Here is an 18571-nt window from a genome sequence, read left to right as displayed (position 1 = left end):
GTGTCTTGCTGTGGGGCACGGGCTCTAGGCGCGTGGGCTTCGCTTATGCTCACTGCAGTGGCGTCTCTTGCTGTGGGGCACGGGCTCTAGGCGCGTGGGCTTTGCTTATGCTCACTGCAGTGGCGTGTCTTGCTGTGGGGCACGGGCTCTAGGCATGTGGGCTTCGCTTATGCTCACTGCAGTGGCGTGTCTTGCTGTGGGGCACGGGCTCTAGGCGCGTGGGCTTTGCTTATGCTCACTGCAGTGGCGTGTCTTGCTGTGGGGCACGGGCTCTAGGCGCGTGGGCTTCGCTTATGCTCAGTAGTTGTGTGCACAGGCTTAGTTCCTCCCCCGCATATGGGATCTTCCCAGACCAGGGATCAAACCTTTGTTCCACTGGCAGGCAGATTCTTAACCACTGGACCACTGGGGCAGTCCCCATCTTTCTAACTTCTAAATTTATCTTTCTCACTTCTAAATTTATCTTTCTCACTTCTAAATTTATCTTTCTCATCCTCTGTTTTCACTTCTCCTCAGAGATGTTCAAATTGAAATTCCTTTCTACTTACCAAACTTGATCATTCATTCCCTCCTCTTTCCCATATTGCTAAATAGCACCTTTCAGTAACTCAGTTCCTATTAAGCCAGAAACTCCGTTTTAACATCTTTCTCTCATTGTTCCCCACATCTGAGCTCATCAGCAGTTCTTTTAGTGTTCCCTCCAAATAGACCTCAATTTCTCATTTCCCATCTCTGCTACCAGCACCTTGTCAAAACCATCATCAGGCCTTAGCTGTGTTTATGTGACAGCATCTGTGTAAACTCCCTGCTTCTCCACTTACCTCCCCCTCCCCAGTCAATCCTCTCAACACAGGATAATTTTTTGGGGGGTGGGGGGGCGCCTCACCATGCAGCTTGTGGGATCTTAGCTCTTCAACCAGGGATTCAACCCAGGGCCATGGCAGTGAAAGTGCTGAGTCCTAACCTCTGGACCACCAGGGAATTCCCAGAATAATCTCTTAAAAATATAAATCAGGTTATGTCACTTCAGTGCTTACAATCCTCCAGTGACTGCCCTGGCATCTTTGGTAAAGTCCGCTCTCCACACCAGGGCCTTCCAGGCTCCAGGGCCCCTGCTGCCTTCCCCAGTCTCTCCTCACCCTTCTCTCCTCCGGGCCAGGGGCCAGGCCCCTGCAGTCTCAGCTCCACCCACTGCAGACCCTTGTTCTTACTCTTTACCAGTTTTTTGAACATCTGGCCCCTTCTGATCCTTCAGGCTTCAGCTTAAACATCCCCTCTGCCAGAGGCTTCCTTGACCACCTTTCTAAAAAAGAACTTCCTTTTTTTTCTCATCACAGCACCCTTTTTCCCCTTCACAGTGTAGTTTCCCTGCTCATTCACCTATTTATCATTTGTACCCAAAACCAGAATGTAAGGTCCATGAGGACAGGACCTTGTCTAGCTTATTCCCCGCTGCACCCTCAGCACCTCACGTAGTCTCCCACCTAGCTGATCTTTAGTGGGATTGAATTTGTTGGGTGAACACATACAGCAAAATATTTTTATGACTTTTACATACTGTGTAAAATTCTAAGTTCCTTGTTCTGATATCCAAGGTCCCAACAGCCTTTGCTCTGCCATCCCTGTGCTCTAGAACATTTCTTAATACTCTCTCACACTTGACATCCTGGTTATTTGTGCTCTGCCACTATGTCAGTGCACTCCTGTTATCTGTATCCTTAAGACCCAGCTCCTTACCCACCTTCACGACTTGCCACATTAAGACTTCTCTTTAGGAATGAAAAGCCAGCACAAAGGTACTTGCTTAATTTCAAATACACTTTCCCCAATCACTTTAGTCAGAAATGAGGACCAACTGCCTTCTGTTGTATTAGCTGTGAACGTGTGAAAGTCTCCTAGCGCTGATCTACAGTAACTACTCAGTGGCTGCTTGTTGACTGAGTACGCAGATGAATGAACCAGTCACACAAGTGCTGCACCATCTCACAGCCTCCCTCACCGTGGAGTTTTTCTTCTTGCTCTACCCCAACAGGTCTTCTGCTCCCCAGAGCCACCTGCCAAGACCTCTACCCCTGAAGATTTCATCCGCATGACCAAGGGTATCACCATGGCAACCGCCAAGGCCGTTGCCGCTGGGAACTCCTGTCGCCAGGAGGATGTCATTGCCACAGCCAATCTGAGTCGCCGTGCTATTGCAGATATGCTCCGGGCTTGCAAGGTAGAAATCCCGGCGGTGAGGCAGGAGTGTAAGGCAGCTTGAGGGCAGCACATGGTAGGGGAGAACCTGCAGGGACTTGGGAGCTCTTTGGGATCCTAAGGCTAATGTATACTCTGTGCTACAGGAAGCCGCCTACCACCCGGAAGTGGCTCCAGACGTGCGGCTCCGAGCCCTACACTTTGGCCAGGAATGTGCCAATGGCTACCTGGAACTGCTGGACCACGTGCTGCTGGTAAGGCGGGAGGTGTCTGTTCCTCACAGCGGCCTCCCTGAATACACAGGCCGCAGGCCTGCACTCTAATCTTTGGTTCAGATCTCCTCCCCACCCCCCATCTGTTCCCCGAGTGTGTCCTTGTTTCCATATCTCCCTTCCTCTGGGGCTCCATCAGTTTGAGCATCTTTGGTTCTCCCACTCACCTCCTCCTCTTTCTCTTGTCTCCTCTCTTCCCGCCTGCCCTCCCCCTCCTCTACCTCCTCATCTCTTCTTTCTTCTCATTTCATCCTTCTCCTGGCTCCTTGTCAGCCGGTGAGTGACACATAGCCTCACTGTCTTCACCATGCATGCAATGTGATGTCTGGCGTGCTCCTGGATAGACTGTGTACTGTTTAAGGCTGTGGTGTGGAGAGGCCTGGGGTAGGGGTGGCGGGAGGGGGTGGGCTCTCCCCTGTTTCAAGGGTCAAGGTAGAAGTTGAGATCTGATGCTCTCTGCCCCCTGCTCCCTCTTCCCCAGACCCTGCAGAAGCCAAGCCCAGAATTGAAGCAGCAATTGACGGTGCACTCAAAGCGTGTGGCTGGATCAGTCACTGAACTCATCCAGGCTGCTGAGGCCATGAAGGGTAAGGGGTGACCAGGGGCAGGGAGGGAAGGGAAACCCTTGTTCTGGGGAGAACTCTGCTTCTGGGAGGCTGCTCAGAGATGGCCTCTGCAGAGTCTTCACAGATGCCAGGGCCTGGTGACAGTAAGCACACTGCCCGGTGCTCCTGATCTCCCTGCTCTGCCTTAGCCCCTTCCCTCCTTGCTTTGTCCACCAGGAACAGAATGGGTGGACCCAGAGGACCCCACAGTCATTGCTGAGAATGAACTCCTGGGAGCCGCGGCCGCCATTGAGGCTGCGGCCAAGAAGCTGGAGCAGCTGAAGCCCCGGGCCAAACCCAAGGTCAGCCCTGCTCCCTTCTTCTCCCCTCTGCTCAGAGTGTCTGCACCTTCAGCCTCCCCTTACCCTGCATCTCTGTCTGCCACTTCTGTCTCTTTTTTGCAGGAGGCGGACGAGTCCTTGAACTTTGAGGAGCAGATACTGGAAGCTGCCAAGTCCATCGCAGCAGCCACCAGCGCCCTGGTGAAGGCTGCCTCAGCTGCGCAGAGGGAACTGGTGGCCCAGGGGAAGGTAAGGACTTGGATACCAGCAGCTTTGCCTTCCACATGGCATGATGGTCTCCTCCAGGAGGCTCTCAGGAGGGCACAAGTCTCAGCAGACTCCTGCCCTCCTCCACAGGTGGGCGCCATTCCAGCCAACGCACTGGATGATGGACAGTGGTCCCAGGGCCTCATCTCTGCTGTGAGTGTACAACTGCCCCTGTGCCCCTCTGCACTTCAGGGACTTGAGAGGCTGGAGAGGGGATGGACCAGGGCAGGAGGCACGTTCTAACCTAATCTCCCTGCTTCAGGCCCGGATGGTGGCCGCGGCCACCAACAACCTGTGTGAGGCGGCCAATGCAGCTGTCCAAGGCCACGCCAGCCAGGAGAAGCTCATCTCATCGGCCAAGCAGGTCGCCGCCTCCACAGCCCAGCTCCTTGTAGCCTGCAAGGTCAAGGCCGACCAGGATTCTGAGGCAATGAAGAGGCTTCAGGTGAGGCCCCCTGGCCCATCTCATGTGCCTTGAGCTGAGCTGCTTTCAACTGTCATCCCTGACATGCTTTCTGCGAGGGAGACAGGGGCCTTGCTCAGCTGGGACCTTCCCAAGTTCTCATCTCACACTGCCTGCTCTCTCTCTCTGCCAAGGCTGCCGGCAACGCAGTGAAGCGAGCCTCAGACAACCTGGTGAAGGCAGCCCAGAAGGCTGCAGCCTTTGAAGAACAGGAGAATGAGACCGTGGTGGTGAAGGAGAAGATGGTCGGGGGCATTGCCCAGGTAAGCTCTGAGGGACATCAGCGGGGCAGTCACGATGCCTGCACTCGTTCCCACTCCCCCAGACCTTGATGCACATACTCACTGACTGAGTCCCTGATCTCTGTCCCTCAGATCATTGCCGCCCAGGAAGAGATGCTTCGGAAGGAACGAGAGCTGGAGGAGGCACGGAAGAAGCTGGCGCAGATCCGGCAGCAGCAGTACAAGTTCTTACCTTCAGAGCTTCGAGACGAGCACTAGGGCAGCCGCTTGTGTGTATCACAGACCCAGCCCAGAGACTGTGCCTCACTACCAAAGCCTCCTGGGCTGTCGGGCCCAGCCTGCCCAACCCCAGCACCCCCAAGTGCCTGCCAGACCCTGGGCCTGGTCCTGCCGCACGTTCCCTGGCCCTTCCCGGACTCCAAGTGCCTTCATGCCCTAGGGCCCCCTAAGTGCCTGCCCCTCCCCAGAATATTAACGTTCCCAGAGTATTATTAACGCTGCTGTACCTCAGTCTGAACCTGCCAGGGCCCCAGCCCGCTCCACCCTGCCAGCAGCTTCCAGCCAGTCCCCACAGCCTCCGCTCTACTCATCCTTTTTTATACTATCCACCCCCCACCCCCAACTACCTGTGGGGGCCGGGGGTGTAAGCCCCAAACAGGTCATGCTCCAATAAAGGTGATTCTGCCTGCAGCCTCAGCCTGGCTTCATGAGGAGATACCCGCCCCGAGGGCAGGCGGGGAGAGAATGGGATGGAGTACTGTGGCCCAGCTTGATGGGCTCAGAAGTCTGCCCCGAGGCCCCTTGCTCCCACTACACGCAGAGCCGTAAGTCATCCTAGTCAGGAAGCTGTCCCTGAGCAGGCATGCTGCTGCTGTCCCTTGCCTCTCCAGCCAGCTCCCACGCCACACCAAATGTCATTCTTCTGTTCCTGGGACAGCAGCTGCCAGTGCTCTTTGTGGCTATCAGGGACACACTCTGTTCATCACCATTCATGTGAACAAACCTAGTCCCTCACCAAGTCCGAATTTTCAAGAAGCAGCTTTGCTGAAACAAGCCTATGGATACAAGTATCTGAGCCTAAGAGAACTACGGCCAGATTTGGTTGAGGCAGTTAACAAGCCAAAAATCCAGCCTGAGGCTGCCTCAGGTAGGCTCAACTGTTGACTGGGTTGGGCACTTCCAGCCCCTCCCTGGCCTTGCTGCCACTCCTGCCCAGAACAGCACTAGAAGAGAAGCAACTGAAAAAGCCAGACCCAAGCGTGAGGCCGCATCATCAGGGGCCAGAGCTCCCCTAATGGCCAGGCGGGTGCCAGGAGCCCTGTGCCAGCTGCCCCGCTCACCTGAAGGTTGAGTGGGGGAGGTGGGGATTGCCATGTGCTTCCACTTCCTCCCACATCTGCCCACATGGCCCACGCTGCCTGGACCACCTGGCAGCCCTCTCAGATCTGCCACTGTTTTCATGTATGATTCTTCAACCAGCCCTATTGCTCAGTATGTTACTTCCTTGCTTCTCCCTCCAAGTAGAACACAAACACCACCCAATCTGCTGCTATTCTTGTCACCTCCTTAAAGGCATGACATCTTCTACTCCTAGCCCATTAAAGTAGGTGTAATGTAGAATGACTTTGTCCTCCCCAGGGCAGCCCATCAGGGGAGGTGCCAGCTTCCTACTATCGCTCGTGTCACCTGTGATTAATTCATTCAATATTTACTAAGCCAGGCCCAGGCTAAGCACTGGAAAACAGATGTATTATCACCTCTCTGACACAGACTGGCAACTGCAGTCCATGTGGCTCTGGCCCCCTAACCCCAGATTCCATGTCCTGGCATCGTTGAGGACCTTAGAGATCAAATCCCTTTTACCACTTCCCCAACAAGTGGTAGTCCAGACCGTTTGAACTCCAGCTATGAGCCCAGACAGCTGCTGACCCCTGCTACCACTTCCCTGCCATATCCTCAGGAACTGTGACCAATCACGTTCCTCTTGATACTGATGCCTCAGGGAGTCTTCTGGGGAGAGACTCAAATACCTATTAGACCAGCAGTTCTTACAATGCAGTTGACCCTCAGGCCTCTAGGGGTCCATAAGGTCAAGATTATTTTCATATGGGTTTCCCTGGTGGCTCAGTGGTGAAGTCTGCCGGCCAATGCAGATGACACAGGTTCGAGCCCTGGTCAGGGAAGATCCCACATGCTGCAGAGCACCTAAGCCCCTGCACCACAACGGTTAAGCCTGTGCCCTGGAGTCCACAAGCCACAGCCACTGAGCCCACACATCACAACTAATGAAGCCCATGCACCCTAGAGCCCACGCTCCACAACAGGAGAAGCCACTGACTGCAGTGAGCAGCCCACACACTGCAAGGAAGAGCAGCCCTCGCTTGCCACAGCTAAAGAAAAGCCATGCAGCAATGGAGACCCAGCACAGCCAAAAATAAATAGAAAAAAGACTACTTTCATAGTAATACTAAGACACTATTTTCCTTTTTCAGAGTGTCAGCATTTGCACTGACAGTGAAAGAACATTTGGCGGGTAAGCTGCCTTAGTGCAAATCAAGGCAGTAGCCCAAACTGCACTGTAGTCACTGTACGCTTCACCACCATCCACTAACTGTACGATACAAATTCTGGCTTCTTCCTGAAGAATGTCCTTGATGAAGCAGCAAAAATTATTCGTTTTGTTAAGTCTTAGTCCTGTAGTAACAAGTGTTTCAATATTCCTTGTGATGAACTGGGGAGTGCGTGTAGAACTTTGCTGGTGCACACCAAAGTATGATGGTGTCTCAAGGAACGCACCTAGACAGTTCTTTGAGCTGAACTAGCTGCTTTTTTCATAGGCCACATTTACCTGCAGGAATGACTGACAGACAAACCACAGTTATCAGACTTGGGTAGCTGGCAGACTTTTTTCTCAAAAACAAAGTGTCACTTCAAGGAAAAACCTGCCAATACTTGTTGCCAATGATACAATTCAAGGTTTCAAGTGACAACTAAAATTTTAGAAAACTTGTATTTGCCACCATGAGCTTTAGGGCTTCCCCAAACTTAAAACAAGCTTTTCTGTTGAAACCATGACTTTTAAAATAATATATAATGAAATATGTTGACATTTGGAACACCTGCATAGCTCAGTGAATCATTTTCCAAATGACCAATGCATGCATGCTTACAAAATTATCCCTGAGTAAAAAAAAATGATCCAACCAAAGTCAATACAGACCAATGGATTTTACTGAAACATTGTACAGGAAGGTTATTGATATGGTCAGGTTCTTCCCTGCAGCTAACCTTTAAGAGAATAGTCAAGTGTTGATGTAGTATCAAAGAAGACTATCCACAACTGCCCCCCAAAAGCTACACATGCCACTGAGACTTGAACAACATGGGTTGTTACATTTGTATGGGGATCACTAGATATTTACAGTACTACATGATCAGTGGTTAGTTGAATCCAGGGATGCAGAATCATGTATATGGAGGAAGCAAGCAGAGGGTTAAGCTATGGATTTTCAACTCCACAGACCCCTGTCACGTTCAAGGGTCAGTGAATTATATTCTTTTTTCCAACTACGTATCTGTGCGAGACTAGATTTTCTTCATATAGAGTACTTCAAACAACCAGCACATAGCAACAGACAGAAAGCACAAGTAGGTTTTGAGAATCCAGCTGTCTATTATGGCAGATATTAAAGAGACTTGCAAAAATGTAAAACAACTGCCATGCTCTAATTTGGGGATGTGAATATACTTTTCATTAAAAGTATGTTAACACAGTAATGTGTAATGGGTTTGTTTTATTTTTAATGAATTAATAAACATTGAATTTTTTGTTTTAACATGATAAGTATTGTTAGATATAACCTACTCCAACAAAAGCTTTTTGAATCTTCAAACCCCACTCTCAATTTTTAAGAGTGTATAGGGTTCCAAAATGAAAAGGTTTGAGAATTGCCCCACTAGACCATGAGTTATCCACAAAGTATCTGCATGTATTCTGAACCTGGCACACAAAAAATTCACCTGGCAAATGTTGATCAGTGCCAACTTTATGCCTGATGCTATGCTACAGTGGGCATTCAGAACTGAAACAGAGTCCCTTCTCTGGAGGGTTCACAGACTGGTGGAGAAGCAAACAGGTACAAGAACAGTACCCTTATACTTAAGGGGGACTATGATGAGAATGTTAGTTAGGAGCCTGCAGGAAAAACATGCACCTATGAGGTGGAGAGGGTGGGAAGGAGGAGTCGATAGAGAAGACTTCTCAGAAAAGCTGACACCTGGTCTGTCTTTACAGCCACCAGGAATCAGCCAAGGGAAGGGAGGGAGAACAGAATGCATAAAAGGTGGAAGCTTTAAGAAAAGTATGGTGATGTCCTGCTCCTGCACTGAGCTCAGTATGAGTGCTACACCAGTACAAGTCTGCGCACTGGGGGTGAGTTTGGAAGTGAAAGAAGGTAGGCTAGAGCTGAAGCAGGCAGGCGCCAAAGCAAAGGGCCTTGTATACCATATTAAGAGATGTGGATTCTTAACATCAAAAGAGGGAGAGCTAAGGGAGGCATTGGCAAGGATTTTAGGGTCCCACTCGCATCAACTTTAAAAAAGATTTTTCTGTCAAGGAGAGTTGGGGAACCAGGAGCAAGACCACAACAGACTCAGGCAGGAGGTAATATAAGGAACTGCCCAAGGCAACCCCAGAGAAGTTTGAGAAGTCTTCCTTATCTGGAGGAAGTACCTCCTACAGGATTAAGGGGATGTGGGGAGTGAGGGACAGGGGAGCTATTAATGACTCCCCTGGATTTGACCCTGGCTACAGGGTGGCTAGAAGCGACTTTTTAAGAGTTTGGGGGAAACGGAGTCAGTTTTGTCCATATGTAGCAGCAGTCGGCTAAGCAGATCTATACATTTCCCCGCCCCCTACCTCCCCGCCCCGACCTCGCCCAAGCCGAGGACCCAGGATTCCCACGGTTTCCACCCCACCAGTAAAAGCCAGGCCTCCCACCCGCCTGCCCCTCGGGAACAAGGCTTCCTCCGCCTGGTCTCCCCTTCCCCCCTCCAAGGCAGCTCTCCGCTTCCTCTCCACCCACCCCCCCACCCCAACCCGAGGAAAAAACGAAAACAAAAACAAACAGCTTCACGCCCGTGCCCCAGATTTCCCGACCCTGGGCCCCGGCTCCCAGAGCCGTTTGTGGCGCGCGCGGTCAGGGGGGACACCTCCCCCGCCCCTCAGCCCAGCAGCTCAGAACTCTTACCCTTGCCCCTGCCTTCCTCGCCCCAGCCTGGCCCCGCCTCCCCACGGGAAACATCCCAAAAAAGGGCAGAAAAGAAATTTCAGCGTAAAGTTGGCTCATAAGGGAAGAGAGGAGAGTCCGCCGGGAGAAGGGGAGGAGAAGGGAGGGCGGCCGCGGAAGCTACGGGAAAACGGGGGTGGGTGAGGGTGAGCGGAGGGCGGTGGGGGTGGGGGAGTCCCGAGGAGGGACGGGGAAGGGACCGTAGGGACGCGTCCCAGTGGAGGTGGGGATGGGGGTAGGGAAGGCGCAGCGTCCTGCCTGGCAGAAGCCACGTGGAAAATATGCGGGGCACGTGGGGGGCGGGGCGGGCGGGCGCGGAGCTGGGATCCGAGGCTGGTCGGCAGTAGAGGAGGGGCCCTGGCTCCGGGGGTAGGGGATGGAAGCGGGGAGCGAGGGGAAGAGAGGTCAGGGCCGCCCTCGGGGGCAGCGAACCCGGCCTCGATCTGCACTGCGACCGGGCTTCTGGGCTCCCCTCCTGCCTCAGTTTCCCCAAGTCCCTGGCGAGACTCATCGTTTTCACTGCCGTGTCGGTAACACAAAGCCAGAGTCTGGAACTCAGGGTAAACTGAGGCACTAAAGCGGCAGACGAGCCCCGCCTCCCAAGAGACATTTAATCCGAGGGGATTTACAGGAAACTTCTAAATTAAGGGCAGCGGCTGCTGCAGTTGAGGGGGGGACACTCTGCACTCTGGTCCTTGTGCCCGGGCAGCTGCCGTGAGCTCAAGCCCCGAAATAGCCCCAGGGGCCCCAGCCGCAGCTGCCACAGGGCCGCGCTGTCACTCAGGAGAAGTGCGGAGCCCCCAGCCCCAGGGTCCCCTCCCCTCCGCGGCGCTAGTTTTTCCAGCCGACTATCCATCTACTTTCCCTTCCGACGGCTGCGGGCGGGGTGGGGGTGGGATGGAGAGGGGTGGGATAGAGGGGAGAGGCGGGGCCCTGAGGGGGCGGTCCCGAGGGGGTGGGCGCAGGGGGTGGCCGCGCCCCCCCGACCCTGCAGTTCTTCTGCCCCTACAAGGTTTGGGACGCAGTGGGGGAGGGTCTTGGCCCCCGGCTCCGCCCGGTCCCTCCCCGCCTTTTAGGCGCCCACGCGGCAGGGACATCCCAGTCCCGCTTGGTGCTCCTCGCCCGCCACCCGTGCGCCCAGTCCGCGAGGCCAGCCCAGTTCTCCCGGTCCGCACTGCCCGCCGGCCGGCCCGTCCCCCACCGCAACCATGGACGCCATCAAGAAGAAGATGCAGATGTTAAAACTGGACAAGGAGAATGCCATCGACCGCGCAGAGCAGGCCGAGGCCGACAAGAAGCAAGCTGAGGACCGCTGCAAGCAGGTGGGGGGGTCCCAGGCCCGGCGCAGCCCCCACCCCACCCCACAATGAGGGTAGGGTCGGCCCTGCCCTGTGCCCCCCAGCCACTGGCCTGCTCTCCAATGCTCTCTACCGTCCAGTGTGGGGGCTGCTGGGCCTTCACAGTACCCTGGGGGGTCCATCACCGGAGCCACACTTCATTCCACCCACCTTAGCCTGGGGAGCCCCAGTCCCCAGATTTCCACTGCTGCCCTTGCAGAGCCATGTTGGGCCTTCTCCTTGGGGCTGGGAACTTTCTCTCTACTCCCACCAGATCCCTACACACCCCTAGCTACACTGTCCCCCACTGTCCTCGGATGTCCCTCCTCCTCCCTAACAGCCTCTAAATATCTCAGTACCCCCTCACACACCCCCTGACTCTGGCCTGGGCCTGGGCCTGGCTGACTGAGGTTTTTCTCTCCCAGCTGGAAGAGGAGCAGCAGGCCCTCCAGAAGAAGCTAAAAGGGACGGAGGACGAGGTGGAAAAGTATTCTGAATCAGTGAAGGATGCCCAGGAGAAACTGGAGCAGGCTGAGAAGAAAGCCACTGACGTGAGTGTGGACCTGGGGGTGTGGGAGAATTAGTGCACTGGAAGGGATCCCAGATGGGGATGGAGGGGAGCTTCTTCACCAGGACTAAAAGGGTTTCCTTGCAGGAACCCAGGCTAGAGCAAGCTGGCACAAATAATTCAAGACAGTGGGTAAATCAAAACCACTTACCACTTCCCCCAGAGGACATAGCATTGCAATTCCATTGGGTTCCAGCTCTTAGAATGTACAGTGATCAAACAATGAGTCATCGTGGGGGTGGGTAGTACAAGAATTTACCCTCCATCTCAACTAATCCTCCAGTTGAAGAAAATGCAGAGAAGACTGCAGCTACATTCTGGGGGGTGTGGGCTGTGGGTGTAGGTGCTGTGGGCAGCGGGAGAGAAAACGAATCCAAAGATGGTCCCTGACTTGAGTTACACCCCTGGGGTCCATTAGAAATTCCCTGGCCTTGACCTCTGGCTCCAGTGGCCCTGCTGTGCACTAGGGCCCCAGCTCAGGTTCTGTCGGTCCCTTATTTACCCTCATTAAGCTGTCAGCCTTGAGACCATGCCAGGCCACAGGGCAGAGGGACAAGGCCACAAATGCCAGGGCAGCCACCTTGGCAAGTCCTGCTCACTCTGAGATTTCTCTGCCCACCCCACACCTCCTAACCAGACATCTCAACCTCCTGGCAGTCCCAACCCCCACCCTGAGGTAGGAGAATGGCCATAAGACTTTGGACTTGGTACTTTCTCTGCCTCCTGTTCCCTATTTGCCTTCCACCCAGGATTAAGTTTAAAATGAGGCTTCAACTTGGATGGATGGGGGGATAAGCATAAGCATGGTCTGAACATCTGAGATCAGAGATGACATTACTGTTTGTGTTGACCATTATCCATGTTCCCCATCCCCCTCTGCCACCAAGGTTGGTTTCTCTGACCTCCAGTCTTTGGTTTTGGTTCTTCACCCGCCCTGGCACTTGGAAGGGAACTGACCTGCAGCTGCTGGTGAAGGCGACCCTGGGCATCTGACACTCTATAAATAACTGCAGCCCAGTGCAGCTGGAGGCAGGCCTGGAAACCCAAGGAGCTGGGTGGGGGCTGAAGAGGAGGAGGGGAGGACAGGGACAGAGCTGGGGAAGCGGGGCAGCAGAGTAGGGAGGGAGTAGAGAGGAAGCACTGCCCAGACTTGTTGTATGACCTTGAACACAGCACTTAACTCACGCACTGCCTCAGTCTCTCCTTCTTCTCTTGCTTCCCGTTTGTGCAATGGGGACAGCACTGTCTGTCCCGTGGTTAAGAGAGCAGCATCCATAACTGGGAAAAACTTGAGAAGCACAAAACGGCAAAAGTCAGTCCTGTGATGCAGGCCCCAGGACTTCCCAGGTTCTCTAGAGTCACTTGTTACCCTATGAGCATGAAGAGAGGTTCCCTTTTACAGAGTCTCACCTCTCTCCAGACCTCCAGGATTCCTGAGTCATTCTTCCCAACCCCCAGTGCGGTCCCCAGAACCCTTCCACGTGGAGTCACCCAGCCCTGCGCCCAGGATGGGTTCCTGTCACTAGGTGGCCTTCAGCACCTGGAGTGTACAGGCAACACTGCTTTCTACACATGGTGCTGTTTCCCCTGTCCTACCCCCAGCGCTGCCCCCTGTCTCTCCCCTCTCACTCTCTTCTTCCCCTGCACTGGACCCTTCTCCTTTCCAGTCCTGAACCTCAGGGTCTCTATGTTTTGTCTTTGAGGGAGAGACAAGGGATGAGCTAATGTTTATGGGATGGGGACTCTGCAGGCAAATGCTCAAGTGCTTTGTGTGTGTTATTTTACTATTTCCCAAGATTGCTTATTATCAGAATCCCTGAGTGAATGAGTGATACTCGCTCAGTCATGTCTGACTCTGCAACCCCCTGCCAGGCTCCTCAGAATCCCGTGAAAGCTTTAAAAAGAAAAAAAAAAAGAAGAATTTCCAAGCCCCTGCCCTGGAGATCTCAGTTCAGTGGCTCCAGCATGGAGCTAAAGAACCTGGATTTTTGTTTGTTTGTTTGTTTTACCTCCCAATGGTCTGTTATTAATCCAGCATTAGAAGCACTGCATTATCTCAGAACATTCTACAAAGGAAGAACCAAGGCTTAGAGAAACTAAATAAGTTACCCAAGGTCACACAAGTAGCTCAAAGACAGCATTCTCACTCAGAGTGGATGCTCTTAACACCAAATTGCGCTGCTTCTCTGCTTTGCCTTTTTGGGATCTTTCTTGCTCCGTCCTCTTTTTCTAAAGGTATCATCCCTTTCTATGGACCATCTCCAAAACCTCCATGATTTTGCCTCTATATTGCAGGATCAGTGGCGGATCTGCCACTCACACTGCGCTTGCACTGCCCCCACTTGCATCCAGCACTGGCAGAGAGCCTCTTGCTACAGCCGTGGGTCCCTTAGCCTGGCTTGCCGCCTAAGCCTCCTGCTATGAGTCTGCCTGGCCGCCAGTGACATCACAGAGCTTGATTCTGTGATTGGCGGATTTTCGCAGCACTGTGGCCTGGTTGGCCTGATTCTTTCCCACCCCTTGCCTGAGCCAGACTCCGCCAAGGAGTCAGGGCTACCTCAGACCTGATCCCAGCAGTAGGAGCGCTCTCAGACAGGACGGGGTGGGGGGTGGGGGTGGCGGGGGGATTTGTGTGCAGATATCCACTGGAGACTCTGCACAGTGCTAGAAGAGGCCCCGCAGCAGGGGAATGGAGCTTGTCCAAGAGTGCATGTTTTGGGCTGGAACACAGAATCTGTGAAGAAGATGGTTTAGTGAAAAAAAAAAAAAAAAAGGTTGAATGTCTGGAGGCCAGAAAGCTTAGCTTTGTTCTGACAAGCATCTTAACCATCCTCTGATGCCTCTCTGATCCTCATCCAAGGCAGACACAGCCGTTCTGACCTCTGACCTTTGACTCACAGGCTGAGGCAGATGTGGCCTCCCTGAACCGCCGCATTCAGCTGGTAGAGGAGGAGCTGGACCGGGCACAGGAGCGTCTGGCTACAGCCCTGCAGAAGCTGGAGGAGGCTGAGAAGGCAGCTGATGAGAGCGAGAGGTGGGCAGGGGGTTCCTCAGAGGATGGGGCGGGGAGGGAGCCGGGAGCCTGTCCCTGCTGGGCCTAACCCCACCCCCACCACTCGCCCTGCCTCTCAGAGGAATGAAGGTCATCGAAAACCGAGCTATGAAGGATGAGGAAAAGATGGAGCTGCAGGAGATGCAGCTGAAGGAGGCCAAGCACATCGCCGAGGATTCAGACCGCAAATATGAGGAGGTGACAGCCCTGCTCCACTTTGTTCTCATACCTGAACCCCAGGCACCCCCAATCATTCACCATGAATCTCCTCCTCGCTCCCCCATCCCCACAGGTGGCCAGGAAGCTGGTGATCCTGGAAGGAGAGCTGGAGCGCTCAGAAGAGAGAGCTGAGGTGGCTGAGAGGTAAGGACACCCCAGGGTAGCAAGTGAACCTCGGCCTGAGCCCATGGCTGTGGGGCACTCTGTGCAGTGGGGAGGTGCTTCCCCAGGCAGGGGACCCCAGGGACAGGTCCTGCCTCTGACCCCTACCTGCTGCCCCCAGCCGAGCCAGGCAGCTGGAGGAGGAGCTTCGAACCATGGATCAGGCCCTCAAGTCCCTGATGGCCTCAGAGGAGGAGGTAGTCACCTCTCCGGACCTTTCTGGCCAATGGCACCTTCTCTCAGCTCACCTTCCCCTCCACCTCAGGCTGCCCTCTCTCAACCTGCTGGGGGTCGGGAGGGGCCTGGGGCTTCCAGTCTCTGGCTGCTGTCACTCTCACAACTTTGCTCTTCTCTTCTCTCCTCCACCCCTTCCCCACTGTGCCACCTCCACTGTCTCCCCCACTGTGCCCTCACATCCCACCCTGCCACACACCCCCCTGCAGTAAATGTGGGGACCTAGAGGAGGAGCTGAAAATTGTTACCAACAACTTGAAATCCCTGGAAGCCCAAGCGGACAAGGTAGAGGGGGGCAGAGGGGCAGTGAGGATGGGTTCCTTCAGGGAGGGAGGCGATGGGCCCAGGCAGGGCGGGGTGCAGTGTTTGATGGAGACAAAATCAGGAGTAGCCTGTGGGGCTCCGTGAAGAAATGAAGGTTTTGTGGGGGTGGTGTACTGATGACTGGTGTCTGTCCCTAAAAGTATTCCACCAAAGAAGATAAATATGAAGAGGAGATCAAACTGCTGGAGGAGAAGCTAAAGGAGGTGAGAGTCCTTCCAGTCTGAATGACCCTCAAGCCCCACAATCCCTACCAGAGACCTCCTGTGGCAGGGAATTGGGAGCGGGGGCAGAACAGAAGGTTGACTTAAGTGATAGTGTCTGGGAGGGCCTAAATTTTTGTTATTTTTCCCCATCTTGCCTTTACACCCAGGCTGAGACCCGAGCAGAGTTTGCTGAAAGGTCGGTGGCAAAGTTGGAGAAAACCATCGATGACCTGGAAGGTAAAAAGGATATTCCTCTGTACCCCCGAGACTTTCGAAATAGATCTGTACTACGCATGACTTATCTTCCTAGCCCATGAGACTTGCCAGCGGTAAATTAGGACTGGGTCCCCTAGGACTCCACAGGTTTTGGCAGTCTCTGCCTCCTGTCCAAGTAGATAGATGATGTAGCCCCATCAACCCCAGTGCTTCACAAACTTGAGAATCCCCTCAGAGAGTTTTTAAAAATACAAATTCCTGGGTCCTGCTCTGAAGTGACTGCTGACTTTGGACTGAATCTGTGTCTAACAAGCGCCCTGACAATGCAGATGCTGCTGGTCCTCAGACCAGACTCTGAGTAGCACTGATCTGATAACACTGTCTCCAAGTACAGCACCCTCTTTATTAAATAGAGAGCTGTTTGCTTTAATATCTAGGTTTTCATGAAAACATTAATGGAAAATACTATTCTAAGCTAGATTTGATGAAAACAAATATCCAGGTATTTGCTAGTCTGTAGCTGCTTCTCACTCTTATCAACAACGTTGTGCCTAAAACTGTCTTTCCCTTTTATTTCACTTTCATAACTCCCACATCTCTTGCTTCCAGCCCTCTCAGGCAAGCCTCAATTTTCTCTCCAACTTTAGACCTTTCTAGTTTGAGTGTCCTCCCCTTGCAGCAAGCACTTCTGCTTAGGCAAACCACTGTGCCCCCAGGTCCCTGGGGGGAGGCAGGAGCTCCTTGGGGAAGCACCAACTTGGGGTACAGAGAAGGATGAAAGACATAGGGGTACAGAGAGGAGACGAGGGGCCCCTGATGGCTGTCCAGCCTGTTCTCTGGCCTGTCTCCCTCATTCCATCTTCATCCACCTCTCTCTGATTCTTGTTCTCTCTATTACCCTCTCTCCTTCCACTCCTCTTTCCCTCCATTCCTTCTCCCCACACTCCCACCTGGCCCCCCTCTCCTGGACCCCCCACCAGATGAAGTCTATGCACAGAAGATGAAGTACAAGGCCATCAGTGAGGAGCTGGACAACGCGCTCAATGACATCACCTCCCTCTGAGCCCCTTACCAGTGTGGCCCTCGGCCCCCTCTCTCTTCTCCTTTCCATTTTCTCTATGGGAAGCAGGGCCAGCAGGAGGAGCAGAAATTGCCAACACTGCACAGCCAGGCTGGGTGCAGCCTAGGAGAGCCCCCGCCACATCCGCTGCCCATCCTGGCACTTGCTTCATCCTTCTATATCCATCCACTCCTCCCTCTACCCGCCGGCCTCCACCACTCTCTGCTGCTTAATAAACTCCATTTGGTCTCCATGCTGTTTTCCTGCCCTCTAAAGAGCACTGCCATCACCCCCACAGAGCACTGGTTCACTGCTGAGACCCCGGCTCCTATGGGCACCCCTAATCTTGTGACTCCCTCCCCTACTGAGCTCACCCACAGGACACTGAGGCCCACCCTAGAACCCCCTCTGCATGACTCTCTCTGCCGCATGTGGGCACGTATGACTGTGTCATTCACCACAGGCCCTCTGGTGCCTCTGAGATACACGCCCTTCTGCAAACCCAGGCATGTCACTGCCCTTGGAGCGCTCAGCTGAGATTCCAGGATATAAAGGAATGACTGGAAGGGGAGTGGGCTGGTAAGGTGTAGGGGAGGGGTGCAAGGTTGTTAAAGGTCCAGGATGACGTTTGGAATGACACTGGATGCCAGCAACGTGGGGGCTTTCGCTGCAGGTCTGTTTCCTGCCTCGAGTTTGTCTATCTGTCTGACACTCCCTTTCCTGGCTCAGTCTTTGTCTTTCCTCCTGTTTCCAACTCTCTTGAACCTTCTAAAGAAGGAGGGTAAATTAGTTTATGACTTGGGCCTTCCCATACACCTCCATGACCCCGAAGCCTTGAGTGAGGCATCCCTGTCTTGGTCAGTCTGTCTGTCTGTCCCACCCAAGGGGTCCTCAGATCCTTGAATGTTTGTGTCTTTGTATGCCTCCAACCCACTCCGTGTCTGTTTGTTACATCCCCTGTCCATGCCTCCCCACCCCACCCCTGCTCACGGGTTGCTTCCCCTCACAGAGACCTTGGCCAGTGCCAAGGAGGAGAACGTGGAGATCCACCAGACCCTCGACCAGACACTGCTGGAGCTCAACAACCTCTGAGGGCTGGCCCTGCCCCCAGCCAGGCTAGCTGCCACCCCAACCAATAAAACAGATGTTACCAGCATTATGGGGCCCGTTAAGCCTTTCTTGGGTATTGGCAGTGGTGGTGGTAATTTTCCAAAGTGGAGAAGGCGGAGAGGATGCCTCAGGGGAAGAGTAGAGTTGGAAGGAGCTCTGAGTGAGCCAGAGGGATGGGGGCACTAGGGTCACCAAGGAGGGGTTGTGAATGGGCTGTGTGGAGCAGAGAAGCCTGGCAGGGCTGGAGGAGCATTCTGGCCCTTATTACCCACAGGGCAGAGGAACTGCTGTCAGCGGCACTGCCCCATTCCAGCAAGTGGCTGGGCACAACACAACTGGAAGGCAAAACCACAAAACTACATTGGTTTCACTTGAGCAGGGTGAAAGCCCAAAAGCCTCACTGATTTTAAGCCTAGAGGCTGAGCCTGCCCTATAGACAGAGGGACAGACACAAAGTCATTCCAACACTATA

At 53.7% G+C, this 18571-nt stretch overlaps 2 protein-coding genes across 6 annotated transcripts in view; both read left to right on the top strand.

Moving 5' to 3' along the window:
* The window catches only part of TLN1 (talin 1), a 31544-nt gene extending 26528 nt beyond the window's left edge, over window positions 1–5016 (top strand). Inside the window, exons 50-58 of one of the 2 annotated variants that reach the window (XM_018052141.1) lie at window positions 2033–2218; window positions 2343–2450; window positions 2950–3055; window positions 3251–3375; window positions 3478–3603; window positions 3712–3774; window positions 3884–4066; window positions 4219–4347; window positions 4459–5016. In XM_018052141.1, the coding sequence (XP_017907630.1) occupies window positions 2033–2218; window positions 2343–2450; window positions 2950–3055; window positions 3251–3375; window positions 3478–3603; window positions 3712–3774; window positions 3884–4066; window positions 4219–4347; window positions 4459–4584 (1152 nt within the window). In that variant the 3' untranslated portion in view covers window positions 4585–5016. The remainder of the gene's footprint in view (window positions 1–2032; window positions 2219–2342; window positions 2451–2949; window positions 3056–3250; window positions 3376–3477; window positions 3604–3711; window positions 3775–3883; window positions 4067–4218; window positions 4348–4458) is intronic. The other variant, XM_018052143.1, reaches the window with a different exon arrangement.
* TPM2 (tropomyosin 2 (beta)) lies at window positions 10590–18145 on the top strand. 4 transcript variants are annotated; one of them, XM_018052138.1, is made up of 9 exons: window positions 10590–10936; window positions 11377–11502; window positions 14420–14553; window positions 14652–14769; window positions 14864–14934; window positions 15396–15471; window positions 15651–15713; window positions 15881–15950; window positions 17999–18145. In XM_018052138.1, the coding sequence occupies exons 1-9, from the start codon at window positions 10823–10825 to the stop codon at window positions 18079–18081; spliced, it is 855 nt and encodes a 284-aa protein (XP_017907627.1). In that variant the 5' UTR covers window positions 10590–10822; the 3' UTR covers window positions 18082–18145. The 4 variants fall into 4 exon arrangements, with proteins under 4 accessions (XP_017907627.1, XP_017907628.1, XP_005683899.1 ...); XM_018052139.1 differs by lacking the exon at window positions 15396–15471 and adding an exon at window positions 15074–15149; XM_005683842.3 differs by lacking the exon at window positions 15396–15471 and adding an exon at window positions 15074–15149 and having other exon boundaries at window positions 16910–18145.

The sequence above is a fragment of the Capra hircus genome, chromosome 8 (genome assembly GCF_001704415.2).
Source record: "Capra hircus breed San Clemente chromosome 8, ASM170441v1, whole genome shotgun sequence".
Lineage (NCBI taxonomy): Eukaryota > Metazoa > Chordata > Mammalia > Artiodactyla > Bovidae > Capra > Capra hircus.
The sequence above is the reverse complement of the archived record's forward strand: the minus strand, read 5'-3'. Positions and strand labels throughout refer to the sequence as shown.